This window comes from Scyliorhinus torazame, chromosome 11 (assembly GCF_047496885.1).
Source record: "Scyliorhinus torazame isolate Kashiwa2021f chromosome 11, sScyTor2.1, whole genome shotgun sequence".
In the NCBI taxonomy this organism is placed as follows: Eukaryota; Metazoa; Chordata; class Chondrichthyes; order Carcharhiniformes; family Scyliorhinidae; genus Scyliorhinus; species Scyliorhinus torazame.
In genome coordinates, this window is record NC_092717.1 from 68659055 (window position 1) to 68678831 (window position 19777).

Below are 19777 nucleotides of genomic sequence, written 5' to 3' on the forward strand. Positions count from 1 at the left end.
TAGTCACTTATCACTGCTCATGATTGAAATCACTCATAGCTCAAGTCCAAACATGGTTTAGGATTTTGTTTTTGGAGCACCTGTTCTTGTACCTTTTTTTATCCCCTTCAATGTAAAAATCAGTGAAGAGTATTCTACACAGTCCAGATCGAGCATTAGGTTTCATTCATTGTGGCTTTCAATAGACATGCAGCTCCTTCCGTGAGAAGATACTCGCTGGCACTGTACACAAAGTGAAGCACCTTTGTGTGCAATTATTAAAAGGGGAAGATTGACTTGAACTGTTGGTGGATTATGCAAGTTTGGCATAATCCGCCTTTGGCTTGTGCAATGACATAAAGCAGCTTGATCAGTGAAACATGGTCCATGCTGAAATCTGCTTTTTACAAAAATTGAAACAGTTAACTGCAAATAACTAATTGCTCTCGGTTATTGCTGGCACATGTCCCACTTGTTCAATGGAATACTGCTGACAATCAAATATCTTTTAAGAATAATTTCTGTCGGCGGCACAGCGGTTAGCATTACTGCTTCATGGTGCCAAGGACCCGGGTTCAATCCCGGCCCTGGGTCACAATCCGTGTGGAGTTTGCACATTTTCCCTATGTCTGCGTGGGTCTCACTCCCACAACCCAAAGATGTGCAGGATAGGTGGATTTGCCACGCTAAATTGCCCCTTAATTGAAAGAAAAAGGATTGGATACTCTATTTATTTTTTTTAAAAGAATAATTTATGTATAATTCAACTTCATAACCTTAATGAGGTGTGAAACCAACATGGCTTTTAGCTTTAGACCCCCAAATCAGCCTTTTGTTTTTTAGAACTTTTTAAGACTGTCCCACCCATGGGCATCTTGTGCTGCAGTGGCTGGGTGTGTAACAATGGCGTTCTTAATCTGGCTGGATTTAACTGAGGGTTAGAAAGGAATTTCCCAGCATTTTCTCCTCTAAATTAACCTGTGGAGCTATTTCTCTCTTTTTTTTATTAACCTCTTCAGAAGATTGGGTTACTGCGGGTGATCGACGGACATAAAAATAATAATGGGCAGTCAAAGGCCTCCTGGTCCACCCAGCCTGTCCTACACAATTGTGATGTTACAGACACTCCACATCCATCCAGAGCCATGTAATCTCCCTCATGAGGAGGGTGGTGAGATACAAAACCAGGCCAATTAGAAAGGAGCATTCCTCTCCAAGCTCCATAGTTATTAAAACATTCCAGGAAACCACTGTGCTCCTCATTAGCAATACAAGATGCCTACTGCTTTTACGAGGTGATCTCTTCCACAGCCAGAAATAGCTCCAAGTCTCACTTCATTGACTCGGCAAATCTGTGTTTACTGCATGAGCCGGAATCCTGTTTCGTGAGTCGTATTATTCTATGGGCAAAGAAAAACCTCCAAACATAGCCCTTCATTCTGCCCTTACTTTGATGGTGGATGCAGATTTCATCTTGTCAAGAAGTTGGTAATTTCCTTCTTTTTAATATGTTTGTGGCCTAATTTTGTTTATTATCCAAACAGATTTGTCAACTACTTATTCCAGCGCTTGATGGCCACAGAGTTAGTTTGGGGCTCTGACAAATCCCCAGATACGTTGACATTGTCCAGCGATGCATCATGCAGTGACTTTGTGATCCAACCGCAGCCTCAAACACTACTTGCACAAGCCTGTTGTGGGGTTCATCTACATTTGGCACAAACCCAGTGATGGCCCTATGCTATCACTATTTATATAAATCATCAAGAGATGAAAGTGGTCCTGAAAGACAAAATAATGCTAATAAGTGATTTTATTGCTGGTACATAGCTCCTATCAAATCAAAGCTTGTGCAACAGCAACATCTAGGCAAATATTTTTGTCAGTATCAGTTTCCACAGCATTGAACATCTGGGTATATATGACAGTGCACATCGCAAAGGCTTTTGGTTTCATGTAAAAGCATGCCTTTAGATTAAGTTTAAGTTCTCCTGCAATCCATTCATTGGTTACTAATCATTTCTAGGGTCCAAAGGGACCACCAGGAGTGGATGGGACTCTTGGTGAACCAGGGACAAAAGGACAAAAGGTAAGTCTTGCAAATATTGTGAAGTCATTCACTGCTTGGTCTAGGGTGTCCAATTCACTTGCCTCTGCAAAGAACGTCCATTAAAAAAAATCCATTCCATTATATAATTCTGCTGTTTTCTTTCATATTCAATTACTTCATCACATTTATGCATTTACACTTCCAATTTCATCCCTAATCACTCTTGCAAGTGTGATACTGAAACAAACATATAGGGCGCGATCCAATGGCCATGCCACGCCCAGAAAGCAGCTCACTGTGCCACAACATGGCCGATAAAAGCTGGGAGACCGTCCCCAGGATCTACCCGCGAAATGCCTCGCGAGATCCAACGCGATCTCACGAGACATTACAATGTAATAATCACTTTTCAGAAAATCTGCATATTAAAGCAAGACAACTAGTCTCACTTTAATGTGTAGATTCCTGTTGTGCAGGCGTGAGATCTTTCCCTTTCTCCTCGGAAACCTCGGGCGAGTGCATTTCAGTGCTGGTCTCCACAAATGGGGCCAAGCCAGAACAGCACTTGTGGGGGTCCCCCAGGGGATCAGAGGCCCCGAGGTGCATGGCCTTTGGGCAGGATGGTACCCTGACACTGCTGGTGCCACCTTGGAACCTTGCCAGTGCCACCTAGGTGCCAGCCTTGCATTGCCAAGGTGCCCAGGTGACACTGGTGGGGGCACTGCCAGGTTGGCATTGCCAAGATGGCATTTGTTGTGTGCTGACGATTAGGCTGGGGGTGCCCTGTGCAGGTGTTGGAGGGGCCGGGGACCCTCCCATAGAGCTTGGGGGGGGGGGGCCTTGGAGATCTCTCGCTACACTGAGGAGTTCTGTGAACGGAGCTCCGCAGTGTAGCAAACAGGGCTATTTGATGCCTCTGCTGCATGTTCCACGCTGAGGCCCCTTATCTAACATGAGTGGCGTTGTCTAGCCTTGTGTTTCCCGGAGCTGTGAGTGCCGGGAATCACGCGACCACTCGCGCTCGCTATGGGTTTGTGTTCCCATTTAGTTGAAACGTATCCATATTTTAATTTTTGTTGCAGTAATCCTTTGCACCCCATATACCTTTTAGCCTGTTTTTTGAAAATTCCACCCCTCTTCCTCCATCAACACCTTTTCCTCCTTATTTTTAGTAAGAAGTCTTACAACACCAGGTTAAAGTCCAACAGGTTTGTTTCGATATCACTAGCTTTCGGAGCGCTGCTCCTTCCTCAGGTGAATCTGTGTAACTTCACCTGAGGAAGGAGCAGCGCTCCGAAAGCTAGTGATATCGAAACAAACCTGTTGGACTTTAACCTGGTGTTGTAAGACTTCTTACTATGCTCACCCCAGTCCAACGCCGGCATCTCCACATCATCCTTATTTTTAGTTTGACTTTGTTGCCTATCATTTCGTTAGTTCACCCTCATCCTCTGTGGTATCACCATGTCGGCCATATTGAAAATTTTCTATTTTGCATTGCCCAAGTAAGCACATCAGCAATTCATATGTTTTCAATTGTGTTCATTTCCTTTGTGGTGTGCTTATTTTTCTGAATTTTACTGAACAATCATTCCTGAGAATGCAAAAAAGCGCTGTTCCCTTGGTTGGCTGAGAGTACACATCACTGCTGTTGTCTTTTTGTCTGCTCTCACACAGCAGTTCATGCCTGTCCAACTGTGAGACAGCAAATGGTGTGTTAGGAAAAGGGATTGGCTCCAGTGGTGTTTGTTTACTGCAAATTGCTAAACTGCAGAAGAACAAACACTTAACCCACACACAACATTCAATTCTCCTGGTTTTGCAAAATATTTTAGCTGCATTCACCTTGATGATTGTTAATTGTATGTCATTTGTAATGAGTCTTATTATTAATGCAGCACCGTCAATTTGTACGGAAGGCATTAGCACATATATTGTTTCAGAAAATTCTGAACAGCTAGAATAGACATTGTCATAGAATTTACAGTGCAGAATTATTGCTCATTTTGAGTCAATTGGCCAAAGCTTTAAGTAGGCTTGCAGCTAATAAAAATTATTGAAGATTTTTAGGGGCGAATGCAGCCAACAACGTGTAAACATGCTGTACTCCCACACAAAATGAAGATTCTCACATGAAGCTGTGAATCAGAGCCTAGCAAGCTGACTGCACAATTGATGATCATCAGTTCAACCGAAGAATTTCTCAATCCCAGTGGGCTAGTTCTTCATTACCATTGTGTAATTGGGACTGTTACATAGAAGATAGCCTGTGCTGCCTCATAATAACACTTTTTGTGCCTCTTCAGTGATTTTGGAATCAATTGCAACTTTCCGTTTTACGCAAGAAAAATCAATGTCATGTATTTGTTTGCAGGGTGATCAAGGTCGGATTGGTCTGCCTGGTCTACAGGGAGCAAAGGTAAATTTTACCTTTAAAACATTACATTGATTGGCCATCCCTATTTGCCCTGAGAGCAGTTGTTGGTATGACCGGGTCGCTTGCTGTGCCAGCTGAGGGGGCATTAACAGTCAACCATGTAGGATAGAATTTTCCATCCTGAGATGAAATGTGGTGGTGGGCAGGAAAGTCAGCATGATTCCTGGGGATCAGGATAGTCTGTGCTATCTTCCGTTTTTCAGCTCATTAATTATGCATTAGCGAGGAGCTTGTCAAATCTTGTGGTGGCGTGGACAGGGATTCGTCCACCCTCATGGGTCCAAGGTTCCCTGCCCCATATTTAAATAGCATCCTCACAAACATTCACTCACTGCTGGCCAGGTGTGTTATTTCATCCTGCTTCTCAATGGCACCAAACAGAACCAGATCCTCTGCTGCATGATTCAGGGAGGCCTCCCTGGGGATTCTCCTCCAGGCCATCCAGGAAAGGAGAGTGGTCCTCTTGCCTCGGAATGGGAACACCTGACCATGCCTGCTTGGGAGGAGATCGCCAAGGAGATTAGCACCCCTGGCCACCAAAATAAGGACCACCTTGCGCTGCTGAAAAAGGATGAATGATGTGATGTGTTCCAACAGGGTAAATGAATTAGGGTAGAGAGAAAGGATTGATTTGTGGGATGGACAATGTTGAGGAGTGTAATGCTATGAAAGAGATTCTTCAGCACATCTCTTGTGTGCTCAGCAGGGTCCGTGAAAAGAAGAAGCTATCATTGCCTGCTGTGTAAATACTGTCTGGACCATGTCTCTCCCAAATGCCAAGGCAATGCAGGATGCAGACTTGTCAGGCCTTTGACGAATGCAGGGTAAATACTGTAAATAATCAATTGACAGTCAAGCTGAGCCACTCTGAGGATATTGTGAACAAAACTCGCAGCTTTGTGTGCATGATACAAAGTAACAGCTCATTGTCAATTGATGTCCAAAGGCATATTGGGGTGCAGTAGGAAGATGAGGCCTCTGCATTATTTAGTTATGAGAGCTGGCTTTCGGAGAGATGGGGTTGTCCGGATGCTGTTTCCTCTTGAGACGGTTAGGTGCTAACCATTATCAAATGTTTTCCCTGCTAGTGCCACCTTGCTAAGCTGCTGTCAGACTAGTATGAGTGCATCCATGTGTGCAATGTGTTTCAACCGTTTAAGGACTGTCATGTTCACTGGCTGTTTGATGCCATGTTGAACGGTCTGCACTATGTGTAGTTGCTGTAGGATATGTGCTAGTGGAGTGCTGATTACATTGCACAGCGATAACATTTCACTCGGCTACAGCGGCTTCCAAGGGTGAGCACATTGTTCGGGTTAAAGATGAATTATGCTGCTTCCATGTTCATCGTGAGCTTGATGACCTTTCCTGATTATGTTGGAGATACCAATGAGGGTTTTGTTATGTCCCCTGCCTCAAAGCCTGAAGAGAACCTTGATCGTGAAAACTTGTCTTCATGTTTAGGTTAGCACGGTAGCATAGTGGTTAGCACAATTGCTTCACAGCTCCAGGGTCCCAGGTTCGATTCCTGGCTTGGGTCGCTGTCAGTGCGGAGTCTGCACATCCTCCCCGTGTGTGCGTGGGTTTTCTCCGGGTGCTCCGGTTTCCTCCCACAGTCCAAAGATGTGCAGGTTAGTTGGATTGGCCATGCTAAATTGCCCTTAGTGTCCAAAATTGCCCTTAGTGTTGGGTGGGGTTACTGGGTTATGGGGATAGGGTGGAGGTGTGGGCTTGGGTAGGGTGCTCCTTCTAAGAGCAGGTGCAGACTCAATGGGCCGAATGGCCTCCTTCTGCACTATAAATTCTACGTTTCTATGTTATTTCTCCTGAAATCTTGTAGCTATGAGGTTGTCACGGGCATGTCTGCCCACATTGTGCCCATGCAATGGCATCCTCCTGTGGCTCTTCAGATTCAACCTCTTCCAAGTCTTCCTTGTCCGAGGAGACATCTGTGTGTGTGTCCTAGCAACACAACCCCCTTTGCTGCGCTGAGTTGTGCAGGGCACAGCAAAAAACAATGATGCGGGTCACTGTCTATGATGAGCATTGGAGAGACCTGCCTGGCCAAGCCAAACATCAGAAACGCATCATTAAAAAGCCAATAGTTTGCTCTATTAAGGACCTTGTATAAGAATGTGCTTCATTGTCTATCTCCTCAGATATACAATGGCCAACGAACGTGCGTCATTAGCCATATCTTCTGGGCTGTACCCCCTATTACCAAGGAGCTAATCCTCTAAGGGCCAAGGTCCCTCAAATATCTCTGGCACCTGGGAATTGCTCAAAATGTAGGAGTAATGTGAGCTCCCTGCAGACCTAGCATAAACTAGGTCCCAGCCTCTTCCATAGTCATCTCCTCCTAAATTTCATGCCTCATCTCACAATGCAGCCTCCCCATTACCCTTGACCGAATCATTATCCATATTGATATCCCTGTTCTCCCCTGATCCATTCAATGTTGATGTCCTCATTCCGTTTGTCGACTTGATCCCTTCCCTTCTTGAGGCTACATGCTCCCTTACTTTTCAGGACCGCCCCCCCTTATTATGAGACCATCCAGTAACCCCCAGACCTTTCAGCTACTGGCTTAGAGGATCCAGATTCCTCCCCTGACTATTACTGTGTCCTGTGCCTCACAATACCATGACTTGAACCCCCCAGGACCAAATATCTTAATTGCTTGGCCCCACCCTGCACACCTTACTATGCACAAACCTCACAGCCCAGCGAGGCCTTCCCCTGCCCAAAACCTGGACCAAGACTAGCATACCATGCAGAGCTTTCTTAAATGGCCCGTACAGCCCCAGGATTAACTCTTCAATATGCCCCTAAAAGCATGATCTCAGCTACAGGTCAGCCTCTTCAATATGCCCCTGAAAGCATGATCTCAGGCTTAGGACAGTCTTTTCAAGTCAACAACATGCCCTGAAAGCATGGGCCGTGATTTCAGAACCTCATCGCGCCTGACTTGGTATCGAGACGAGGCCTTTGAATCTCGAAAGAGGCCTCTTGCAAGATTTGCAATGCTCGAAACGCCTCATGAGATGTAATGAAATCATACAACACATCTGAATCTGGATCTCGCCCTCACTGGGCATGATCCAGATGTGCATATTCAAATGAACCATTAGGCTCATTTAAATTTGTGTTCACGAGATTCTCCCAGTGCCCGGGTCCTAACGGCCGCACCTGTTTGCACCGGCCATGGCAAAGGTTGGAGGTTGACAGCGGCCGGTGCGGAGGGAAAGAGTGCCCCACGGCACAGGCCCGCCCGCGGATCGGTGGGCCCCTTGATCGCGGGCCAGGCCCCGGGGGGACACCCCCGGGGCCAGACCCCCCCCGCGCCCCCTGAGGACTTTGCAAACCGCCCGTGGAGCCAAGTCCAGCCGGTAAGGACCTGTTGTGGTTGCGAAAACGGGGGGCCACTCGGCCCATCGTGGGCCGGAGAATCGCCGCGATTCCCGCTCCCGCCAAAACCCCGGCGCCGGAGAATTCGGCAGCCGGCAGGGGCGGGATTCACGGCCCCCCCCCCGGCAATTCTCCGACCCGGCGGGGAGCGTCGGAGAATCCCACCTCCCATCTGTGTGCCCGAACAGGTGCCGGATTGTGGCGGCTAAGGCATTTTCACTTCCTTGCAGTGTTAATGTGGGCCTACTTGTGACAATAAAGATTATTAATGCACATTAAACACCTCTTCACTCTGTTACAACCTGCCTTGGTGTTCTGTCACATGGGTGTGAGAGTGGGCTGGTCTGAGCTGGCCAGAGAGGGGGTGCGGCCGGGTGGTGGTGGAGGGAAGTGGACGGACATTGTGGGTGGCCTGGATTCCTCCCCTCGACCATCCCACCACCGTCACCCCAGGGATCCGATGGCACCATGTGATGGAATGACCAGCTCACATGCAGGAATCACCGAGGTGGCTGATGGAAAGTGCTACCGTGCAAACAATGCGAATGACCAGAGCTCATCGCTGAGCGGTTGTCATCACCCTCCATCCCATGGTCCAGACCCGGTGTTACTGCCAACCCAGGGCAGTTGGTTGAATTCCAGTATCCATTCTCAGCAGGGGTTGAAAGACTGACATGTTAGCATGGTGCATTCTCCCGTGCCAAATCTTGTCCAACGGGCTACACGATGGCCCTGGTTGGCACTGTGGGCTCCGACCCTGCATGTTCCCCGAGCCCCCACATCCTGCCACCCCTGCTCCCGTCAGTGCCAGGCACCGTGGGGGCCTCTGACCCTGGCACCTGCCCCTAATGCCAGGGGTGCTATCGGCTGGCACTGCCGCAGCTATGCGGCCCCCGCCCAGTACTCTCCTAGGGTCTACAGTGGCTGTTTCCCTGTGTCGGCTACCTGATGCCCTGGCAGGTGTCGGCTGGGTAAGGGGGGAGGGGGCAGGGCACCCAGGAGCACCCAAACGGCCGGTGTCACTCTGCAGAACAAGGGGCCAAGGTGGGTAGGCAGTGGGGTGCGCAGCAAGATGGCTGCCTTCCAGGTGGCGGCAATGGAGGTCCGTGCCTGAACACTGCCCCGTCCCATGGGGGGGTCACCCCGGCCCCACGGCTCTTGCCTCCCGTCACTGCCTGGCCCTCTCTGTGTCCTTCCTCCTCTCTCTCCCTCATTGGCCACAAATTTTAACGACGCCGCTGTCGAGGTGATGGAGAATTGCAATTTGGTGTCAAATCGGCACCCTTTGCGAGTTCTGCGTCAGAAACGATTCTCCGCCCAATCGCGTTTCCCAATTCTGACCTCGGGCGTCAGAGAATCCCATCCCTTATCTTTGTCGTTATCTCAGTGTTGATTGTGGGAGATTGCTATCAGGAAATTGGCTGATCCTTACCCCAACAACATTTTGAAAAGTGCTTCATTGACTGTAAAGCACTTTGGGATATCCTGAGGCCATGAAAATGTTTTACAAATGAAAGTTGTTTTTTTAATTAGTTTTAATGCATTCCTTTGTATTTTGCTGTTCTTTTGCAAACCAGTTGACCAACATCCATATCTCAAGGTGTGCATTATGCTCGCCAGGCTTATTGAAAATAAAAGGCCACAAGATAAGTGTGACTATATTAGTCTTGAAGCCTAAATTCCGCTCATAATTTGCTTTCACCGCACTGGTCTGCTTTCAAAGATTCTTTGGGCAGAATAAATGCAGTTTCCAAGGTGACTTGTAGAAGTGAACAAGTGGCAGCACGGTAGCACAGTGGCTAGCACTGTGGCTTCACAGCGCCAGGGTCCCAGGTTCGATTCCCCGCTGGGACACTGTCTGTGCAGAGTCTGCACGTTCTCCCCGTGTCTGCGTGGGTTTCCTCCGGGTGCTCCGGTTTCCTCCCACAGTCCAAAGACGTGCAGGTTAGGTGGAGTGGCCAAGCTAAATTGCCCTTAGTGTCCAAAAAGGTTAGGAGGGGTTATTGGGTTACGGGGGTAGGGTGGAAGTGAGGGATTCAGTGGGTCGGTGCAGACTCGATGGGCTGAATGGCCTCCTTCTGTGCTGTATGTTCTATGTTCTATGTTCTATGAAGCTACAAGTTGAAATTCCCACTGTATTGACTCATGAGCAGAAATGTTTGGTATCCAGAAAATGGGAGAGAAAACAAAGATCTTCATTCCATGAGCTTCTGAATTCATCATTCTTTCCTCCCTCCCTGTTCACTGAAAAGAAAAATGAATTATATTGAAGAAGAATTATAATTTGATAAGGCAAATTTGAATGGGTAAAAAGCATGACCATCCATAAAGTTTGTAATATTGTTCCTTTGCAGGGAGAAGTTGGAGATAATGGCAAAGCAGGGCCTCCAGGACCCCCAGGTCAGCCTGGAAGCACAGGGCAACAGGGTCCACCAGGACTTCCAGGACCTCCTGGACCACCCATCAGGGGTGGTTTCAACATTGGATTTGAGGTAATTCACTAGATGTGTTTCTAAGGTTGTTGGGCTGGTGGCTATCTAATTTTTTTTAAATGATTGGGATTACAGTTGAATGCATGGCCGTATTTGCCCGTTGCGAGTCCACCCCATTACCGCTGCAAGTGAAGACGGAGAATTTGGCACATAGCCAAATCTCTATTCACTGCAGTGGGACCGGAGAATCCCGCTGCCATTCACGGACGGAGAATCCCGCTGCCGTGAACAGACAGAGAATCCCGCTGCCGTGAACGGACGGGGATCCCCGCTGCCGTGAACAGACGGAGAATCCCGCTGCCGTGAACGGACGGGGATCCCCGCTGCCGTGAACGGACGGAGAATCCCGCTGCCGTGAACAGACAGAGAATCCCCGCTGCCGTGAACGGACGGGGAATCCCGCTGCCGTGAACGGACGGGGAATCCCGCTGCCGTGAACGGACGGGGAATCCCGTTGCCGTGAACGGACGGGGAATCCCGCTGCTGTGAACGGACAGAGAATCCCGCTGCCGTGAACGGACGGGGAATCCCGCTGCCGTGAACTGACGGAGAATCCCGCTGCCGTGAACGGACGGGGAATCCCGCTGCCGTGAACTGACGGGGAATCCCGCTGCCGTGAACTGACGGAGAATCCCGCTGCCGTGAACGGACGGAGAATCCCGCTGCCGTGAACGGACGGGGAATCCCGCTGCCATGAACGGACGGAGAATCCCGCTGCCGTGAACGGACGGAGAATCCCGCTGCCGTGAACGGACGGAGAATCCCGCTGCCGTGAACGGACGGGGAACCCCGCTGCCGTGAACGGACGGGGAACCCCGCTGCCGTGAACAGACGGGGAACCCCGCTGCCGTAAACGGACGGAAAATCCCGCTGCCGTGAACGGTCGGGGAATCCCGCTGCCGTGAACGGACGGAGAATCCCGCTGCCGTGAACGGACGGGGAATCCCGCTGCCGTGAACGGACGGAGAATCCCGCTGCCGTGAACGGACGGGGAATCCCGCTGCCGCGAACGGACGGGGTATCCCGCTGCCGTGAACGGACGGGGAACCCCGCTGCCGTGAACGGACGGGGAACCCCGCTGCTGTGAACGGACGGGGAACCCCGCTGCCGTGAACGGACGGGGAACCCCGCTGCCGTGAACGGACGGGGAACCCCGCTGCCGTGAACGGACGGGGAACCCCCCTGCCGTGAACGGACGGGGAACCCCGCTGCCGTGAACGGACGGAAAATCCCGCTGCCGTGAACGGACAGAGAATCCCGCTGCCGTGAACGGACGGGGAATCCCGGTCCATATATCTAAAAGGCATTTGACTAAGTTCTACATGGAAGGTTAGGTAAACTCAAGTTCCGTCCCCTCTCCACATGAATGCTCAGTGTTGCTGGAGCACAAAAGACAGGAAATAGAACAGTAAGGCACCCACAGCAATCCTCAACGTTACAATGTTCGAGTTTCAATGAATGCCATTTACAACATTTATAAATTGACACCCTTTTTCGACTACACGCCATGCCAGCAAACTGTTGGTCTTTATCAATTGTTATGTTCCTTTATGTCCTGCCTTTCCCAACTGCAAGAAGGGCAAATTACTTAAAACATTTCACTATTCTGTGAAAATAGGGCCTTAGTTCAGGAACCAGTCCCCATTTATAAAGTTGTTCCTGTGGAAAAACTGATTCCGAATTACATTTCGACTCCGTTTGCGGCAGTCCATGGTGTCACACGTCCAAGGACTACCGTACTCCATCATTTATGGTTAATAATTTTGAACAGATGTATTATCTGACATCCAATAGGAAGTCCTAGAAGTGACATTGGGCAATGAGCCAGCATATTTTCCTTTCTCCATATTTCCTCCATTTCCCACTGACGGTACATGAGGGTACCAGTAGACGAAGAGAGGAAAATTGTCCCTCTTCTTTCTATCTGCAGATGAAACGTGTTCCAATATCCGCTTGAAACTGAGCTTGCTTGAAGCCTGTATTTCCACAGGAGGAAAAATCAAAGGACGTGCATTGTGTGTTAGAAACAGTGTCATGCACATAGAATGATAGATTGGTTACAGCACAGATCAAAAATCAAAATCAAAACACAGACAGAGAATCCCGCTGCCGTGAACGGACGGGGATCCCCGCTGCCGTGAATGGACGGAGAACCCCGCTGCCGTGAACGGACGGGGATCCCCGCTGCCGTGAACGCACGTGGAACCCCGCTGCCGTGAACGGACGGAGAATCCCGCTGACGTGAACGGACGGGGAATCCCGCTGCCGTGAACGGACGGGGATCCCCGCTGCCGTGAACGGACGGAGAATCCCGCTGCCGTGAACGGACAGAGAATCCCGCTGCCGTGAACGGACAGAGAATCCCGCTGCCGTGAACGGACGGGGAATCCCGCTGCCGTGAACGGACGGGGATCCCCGCTGCCGTGAACGGACGGAGAATCCCGCTGCCGTGAACGGACGGGGATCCCCGTTGCCGTGAACAGACGGAGAACCCCGCTGCCGTGAACGCACGTGGAACCCCGCTGCCGTGAACGCACGAGGAACCCCGCTGCCGTGAACGCACGTGGAACCCCGCTGCCGTGTACGGACGGAGAATCCCGCTGCCGTGAACGGACGGGGATCCCCGCTGCTGTGAACAGACAGAGAATCCCGCTGCCGTGAATGCACGGAGAATCCCGCTGCCGTGAACGGACGGGGATCCCCGCTGCTGTGAACAGACAGAGAATCCCGCTGCCGTGAATGCACGGGGAACCCCGCTGCCGTGAACGGACGGGGAATCCTGCTGCCGTGAACGGACGGGGATCCCCGCTGCCGTGAACGGACGGGGATCCCCGCTGCCGTGAACGGACGGAGAACCCCGCTGCCGTGAATGCACGGGGAACCCCGCTGCCGTGAACGCACGTGGAACCCCGCTGCCGTGAACGGACGGGGATCCCCGCTGCCGTGAACAGACAGAGAATCCCGCTGCCGTGAACGCACGGGGAATCCCGCTGCCGTGAATGCACGGGGAACCCCGCTGCCGTGAACGGACGGAGAATCCCGCTGCCGTGAACGGACGGGGATCCCCGCTGCCGTGAATGCACGTGGATCCCCGCTGCCGTGAATGCACGGGGAACCCCGCTGCCGTGAACGGACGGAGAATCCCGCTGCCGTGAACGGACGGGGATCCCCGCTGCCGTGAACGGACGGGGATCCCCGCTGCCGTGAATGCACGGGGAACCCCGCTGCCGCGAACGGACGGGGATCCCCGCTGCCGTGAATGCACGGGGAACCCCGCTGCCGCGAACGGACGGGGATCCCCGCTGCCGTGAATGCACGGGGAACCCCGCTGCCGCGAACGGACGGGGATCCCCGCTGCCGTGAACGGACGGGGATCCCCGCTGCCGTGAATGCACGGGGAACCCCGCTGCCGTGAACGGACGGAGAATCCCGCTGCCGTGAACGGACGGGGAACCCCGCTGCCGTGAACAGACAGAGAATCCCCGCTGCCGTGAACGGACGGAGAATATATAACCAACAGAAAAATAGATGTTGCCTCGGTGACACGATGCAGACTCTATGTCAAAGCCCTGATCCTTTCATGGAGCTTTGAGAAAGAGTCGTCGGACTCAAAACGTCAGCTCTTTTCTCTCTCTACAGATGCTGCCAGACCTGCTGAGATTTTCCAGCATTTTCACTTTTGTTTCAGATTCCAGCATCCGCAGTAATTTGCTTTCATACAATGGCAGGGTCTCCCTGGCCCCACCACGATGGGTTCCCCTGTAGTGGATGAGGCGAGACATTCATATCTCCATTGACTTCTGTGGGACCAGAATATCCCACCCACAGGAGGGTCTGGAAAAACCCATCCAAAACATTCTGGATTTGATTTTATGAGTATGCTTTGTTAGCAGTAGTTTTGGGCATTCAGTAATTAGGGAGTGAAAATCAGACAGGGTTCTGCATTCCTGAAGATCCGGATTGCTATGCGTCAACTGCGTATTATGCATAAGAGTTAACTGACAGATATTAAAAGGCACCTTGATCTCTACACTTATCTACACTATCAAAGTATCAGCAGTTATTATGATGTCGCCTAAGCTTGACAAAAGTTGACCTTTTTGACATTCAGAGACAGTTTGCTCAGAATCTCACACCCCATTTGCAAGACTTGATATTACACTGGTAAAATTCTCAGAGCTGCTTCTGCTTTGCTGCCATTATCCAGCATGAAGTGCATCAGGAACCCCGTCACTGCACGTGAATGGAGTCTCCAATGCCCTTCCAACAGACTCACAGCAGCTCCGAGGAATTTATTGTGCTTTGTAGGGGTGAAATTGGTCTTAAGCAACTGCACAAAACAGGAAATAACCGCCACTTGAATTAGAATTTGCCTGATTGACTTTTCAGCACTGGACCTATTCTATTAGTTAGTTCACCTTTTTGCGACTGGTGTGCTTGGACTACACGTTGACAGTTTGATAATCTACCAGGTTTTTCTTTGCACCACACTCTCCGACACCTAAATTTGGTTTTATTTTTACATTTGTACAAGCTGAGGTACCATTCCTATATAGAATTTCATAGAATTTACAATGCAGAAGGAGGCCATTCGGCCCATCGAGCCTGCACTGGCTCTTGGAAAGCGCACCCTACCCAAGCCCACACCTCCAGCCTATCCCCATAACCCAGTAACCCCACCCAACACAAAGGGCAATTTTGGACACTAAGGGCAATTTAGCATGGCCAATCCACCTAACCTGCACATCTTTGGACTGTGGGAGGAAACCGGAGCACCCGGAGGAAACCCATGCAGACACGGGGAGAATGTGCAGACTCTGCACAGACAGTAACCCAAGCCGGGAATCGAACCTGGGACCCTGGAGCTGTGAAGTGATTGTGCTAACCACCATGCTATCGTGCTGTCCTACATCCAGGAAATAAAGTGCCGGAAGTTAAAAATATGATTTACAACAAAGAAAATGTTTTCATGAATCAATAACTGGGATATTTACCCAATAAGTAAGGTAATAAAACTGAAAATCTGACACAAAAATGTTTCTATGAAGTAATGTATTGGAAGCACCCGGAGGAAACCCACGCAGACACGGGGAGAACGTGCAGACTCCACACAGGCAGTGACCCAAGCCAGGAATTGACATCTATTTCCTCAATGTTAATACTCTGAATATTTCAAAAACAGTGTCCAATGCAACATCTCTCTGCATTTTCATTGTCACTCTCTGCATTTCCAGTGTTTGTTGAAACATTAAGGATGGGATTCTCCAACCTCCCAGCCACGTATATTTCAGTAGTGGGAGGCAGCGTGCCGTTTGCTGCTGGCTGGATTCTCTGTTCCGCTGCTGTCAATGGGAAATTCTCATTGATTCACCCCGTGCTACTGGGGAACCCGGGGGGGGTGCGGGGTTGCGATGCCAGCGGGACCAAAGAATCCCACCACCAGCGAATCCGCCCCCTAGTGTCTCAGTGCATAATTTACCTGAAGATAATGAAATCGGAGAAAAAAGTTGAAACCTGGAAGCAAACCAGGGATCTATGATGTAACTTTGTTGCCTTCTTGGTATGTTTGGTTAAGGTTGGTTGAAGCATGTCTGAGTTTCAGTGACGACACAGTGTAGGTAGGGCTGCAGGGTCCCCTGCTAGGAGGTCAAAGGCCACCCAAAGGGGGTGCAGGTAGTGCGCTGTAAGCTCCCCTGCTACATATACCTTGGTCCAACATATCATCCCATCAAGTTTGGCTGAGATGGCCCAGGGACTTCGGAGAAGTTTGGCAACAAACAAATAGACTGGCTATTATATATAAGATACTCAAGGCAAACTTAACCTCCATCCTCCATAAAGAATAATTTACAGGAAAGAAAATCCCTATGAAGGCAAGGCCATTCTCTTTAGAGTATGGTGACATTTCCCATTTCAAAGTTTTCCAATATCTCTCTTCAGAAAGACGAGACGCTAAAGATTAATTTTAGTTCAATGGAAACTTTCCTTTGTGCTTTACAAGTACTTGATCAAAAACTTCCAGAGAAGTTGGACTCGAGTAGCCCACATTTAAAATATTATTTGAACTCTCTCCATCTTTACCATCTAAACAGAAGGAATATCTGATTGGAAGTGATGCGTACAGACTGCTAAAATTCACCTTTTAAAGAGAAGGTGAATAACATCAGTGATCTTTCTTCGAAAATCCGATTGTTAAAGTGGGGTCTGTCGTGAAAATTGTAAAGCTGAAAAATGTTGAGGTGGATGATTGTTTAGCTGGTGAATGTTGGGCTAGTAATTATTGAGCTGAATTGTTTTTCTTGTTTTTTTTAAATTTAGAGTACCCAATTCATTTTCTTTTCCAATTAAGGGGTAATTTAGTGTGGCCAATCCACCTACCCTGCACATTTTTGGGTTGTGGGGGCGAAACCCACGCAAACACGGGGAGAATGTGCAAACTCCACACAGACAGTGACCGAGAGCCGGGATCAAACCCGGGACCTCGGCGCCGTGAGACGGCAGGGCTAACCCATTGCGCAACCGTGCTGCCCCATTGAGCTGAATTGTTATGTTGGACGATTGTTGAACACCTATTTGTTGAACTGGTGATTGCTGAAGGGCTGAGTGTTGAAGCGGGTGAATGTTGAGGTGGGCGAGTGCTGAGGTGGGCGAGTGCTGAGGTGGGCGAGTGCTGAGGTGGGCGAGTGCTGAGGCGGGCGAGTGCTGAGGCGGGCGAGTGCTGAGGCGGGCGAGTGCTGAGGCGGGCGAGTGCTGAGGCGGGCGAGTGCTGAGGCGGGCGAGTGCTGAGGCGGGCGAGTGCTGAGGCGGGCGAGCGCTGAGGCGGGCGAGCGCTGAGGCGGCTGAGCGCTGAGGCGAGTGGGTATTGAGGTGAGTGACTGTTGAAGTGGGTGGGTATTGAGGTGGGTGACTGTTGAAGTGGGTGGGTATTGAGGCGGGTGAGTGCTCAGATGAGTGAGTGTTGAAATGGGTGTGTATGGAGGTGGGTGAGTGTTGAAGTGGGTGTGTATTGAGGTGGGTGAGTGTTGAAGTGGGTGTGCATTGAGGTGGGTGAGTGTTGAAGTGGGTGGGTACTGAGGTGGGTGAGTGTTGAAGTGGGTGGGTATTGAGGTGGGTGAATGTTGAAGTGGGTGTGTATTGAGGCGGGTGAGTGTTGAAGTGGGTGGGTATTGAGGTGGGTGAATGTTGAAGTGGGTGGGTATTGAGGTGGGTGTGTGTTGAAGTGGGTGGGTATTGAGGTGGGTGAATGTTGAGGTGGGTGAATGTTGAAGTGGGTGTGCATTGAGGTGGGTGAGTGTTGAAGTGGGTGGGTAGTGAGGTGGGTGAGTGTTGAAGTGGGTGGGTATTGAGGTGGGTGAATGTTGAAGTGGGTGTGTATTGAGGCGGGTGAGTGTTGAAGTGGGTGGGTATTGAGGTGGGTGAATGTTGAAGTGGGTGGGTATTGAGGTGGGTGTGTGTTGAAGTGGGTGGGTATTGAGGTGGGTGAATGTTGAGGTGGGTGAATGTTGAAGTAGGTGTGTATTGAGGTGGGTGAGTGTTGAAGTGGATGGGTATTGAGGCGGGTGAGTGTTGAGGTGGGTGGGTATTGAGGCGGGTGAGTGCTCAGATGAGTGAGTGTTGAAGTGGGTGGGTATTGAGGTGGGTGAGTGTTGAAGTGGGTGGGTATTGAGGTGGGTGAGTGTTGAAGTGGGTGGGTATTGAGGCGGGTGAGTGCTCAGATGAGTGAGTGTTGAAATGGGTGGGTACTGAGGTGGGTGAGTGTTGAAGTGGGTGGGTATTGAGGTGGGTGAATGTTGAAGTGGGTGTGTATTGAGGCGGGTGAGTGCTCAGATGAGTGAGTGTTGAAGTGGGTGGGTATTGAGGTGGGTGAGTGTTGAAGTGGGTGTGTATTGAGGTGGGTGAGTGTTGAAGTGGGTGTGTATTTAGGTGGGTGAGTGTTGAAGTGGGTGTGTATTGAGGCGGGTGAGTGCTCAGATGAGTGAGTGTCGAAGTGGGTGTGTATTGAGGTGGGTGAGTGTTGAAGTGGGTGGGTATTGAGGCGGGTGAGTGCTCAGATGAGTGAGTGTTGAAGTTCTTTGAGAAGGTGACTGAACAGGTAGACGAGGGTAGAGCAGTTGATGTGGTGTATATGGATTTCAGCAAAGCGTTTGATAAGGTTCCCCACGGTAGGCTATTGCAAAAAATACGGAGGCTGGGGATTGAGGGTGATTTAGAGATGTGGATCAGAAATTGGCTAGCTGAAAGAAGACAGAGGGTGGTGGTTGATGGGAAATGTTCAGAATGGAGTACAGTCACAAGTGGAGTACCACAAGGATCTGTTCTGGGGCCGTTGCTGTTTGTCATTTTTATCAATGACCTAGAGGAAGGCGCAGAAGGGTGGGTGAGTAAATTTGCAGACGATACTAAAGTCGGTGGTATTGTCGATAGTGTGGAAGGATGTAGCAGGTTACAGAAGGATATAGATAAGCTGCAGAGCTGGGCTGAGAGGTGGCAAATGGAGTTTAATGTAGAGAAGTGTGAGGTGATTCACTTTGGAAGGAATAACAGGAATGCGGAATATTTGGCTAATGGTAAAGTTCTTGAAAGTGTGGATGAGCAGAGGGATCTAGGTGTCCATGTATATAGATCCCTGAAAGTTGCCACCCAGGTTGATAGGGTTGTGAAGAAGGCCTATAGAGTGTTGGCCTTTATTGGTAGAGGGATTGAGTTCCGGAGTCGGGAGGTCATGTTGCAGCTGTACAGAACTCTGGTACGGCCGCATTTGGAGTATTGCGTACAGTTCTGGTCACCGCATTATAGGAAGGACGTGGAGGCTTTGGAGCGGGTGCAGAGGAGATTTACCAGGATGTTGCCTGGTATGGAGGGAAAATCTTATGAGGAAAGGCTGATGGACTTGAGGTTGTTTTTGTTGGAGAGAAGAAGGTTAAGAGGAGACTTAATAGAGGCATACAAAATGATCAGGGGGTTGGATAGGGTGGACAGTGAGAGCCTTCTCCCGCGGATGGAAATGGCTGGCACGAGGGGACATAGCTTTAAACTGAGGGGTAATAGATATAGGACAGAGGTCAGAGGTAGGTTCTTTACGCAAAGAGTAGTGAGGCCGTGGAATGCCCTACCTGCTACAGTAGTGAACTCGCCAACATTGAGGGCATTTAAAAGTTTATTGGATAAACATATGGATGATAATGGCATAGTGTAGGTTAGATGGCTTTTGTTTCGGTGCAACATCGTGGGCCGAAGGGCCTGTACTGCGCTGTATTGTTCTATGTTCTATGTTCTATGAAGTGGGTGGGTATTGAGGTGGGTGAGTGTTGAAGTGGGTGTGTATTGAGGTGGGTGAGTGTTGATGTGGGTGTGTATTGAGGTGGGTGAGTGTTGAAGTGGGTGTGTATTGAGGCGGGTGAGTGCTCAGAT

At 50.0% G+C, this 19777-nt stretch overlaps 1 protein-coding gene across 1 annotated transcript in view; it reads left to right on the forward strand.

Annotated features, from left to right (window-relative positions):
• The window catches only part of LOC140385324 (collagen alpha-1(XV) chain-like), a 531657-nt gene that overhangs the window by 266060 nt on the left and 245820 nt on the right, over positions 1 to 19777 (forward strand). Inside the window, 3 exon segments of the mRNA XM_072467384.1 lie at positions 2006 to 2068; positions 4404 to 4448; positions 10229 to 10366. Of these exon segments, the coding sequence (XP_072323485.1) occupies positions 2006 to 2068; positions 4404 to 4448; positions 10229 to 10366 (246 nt within the window).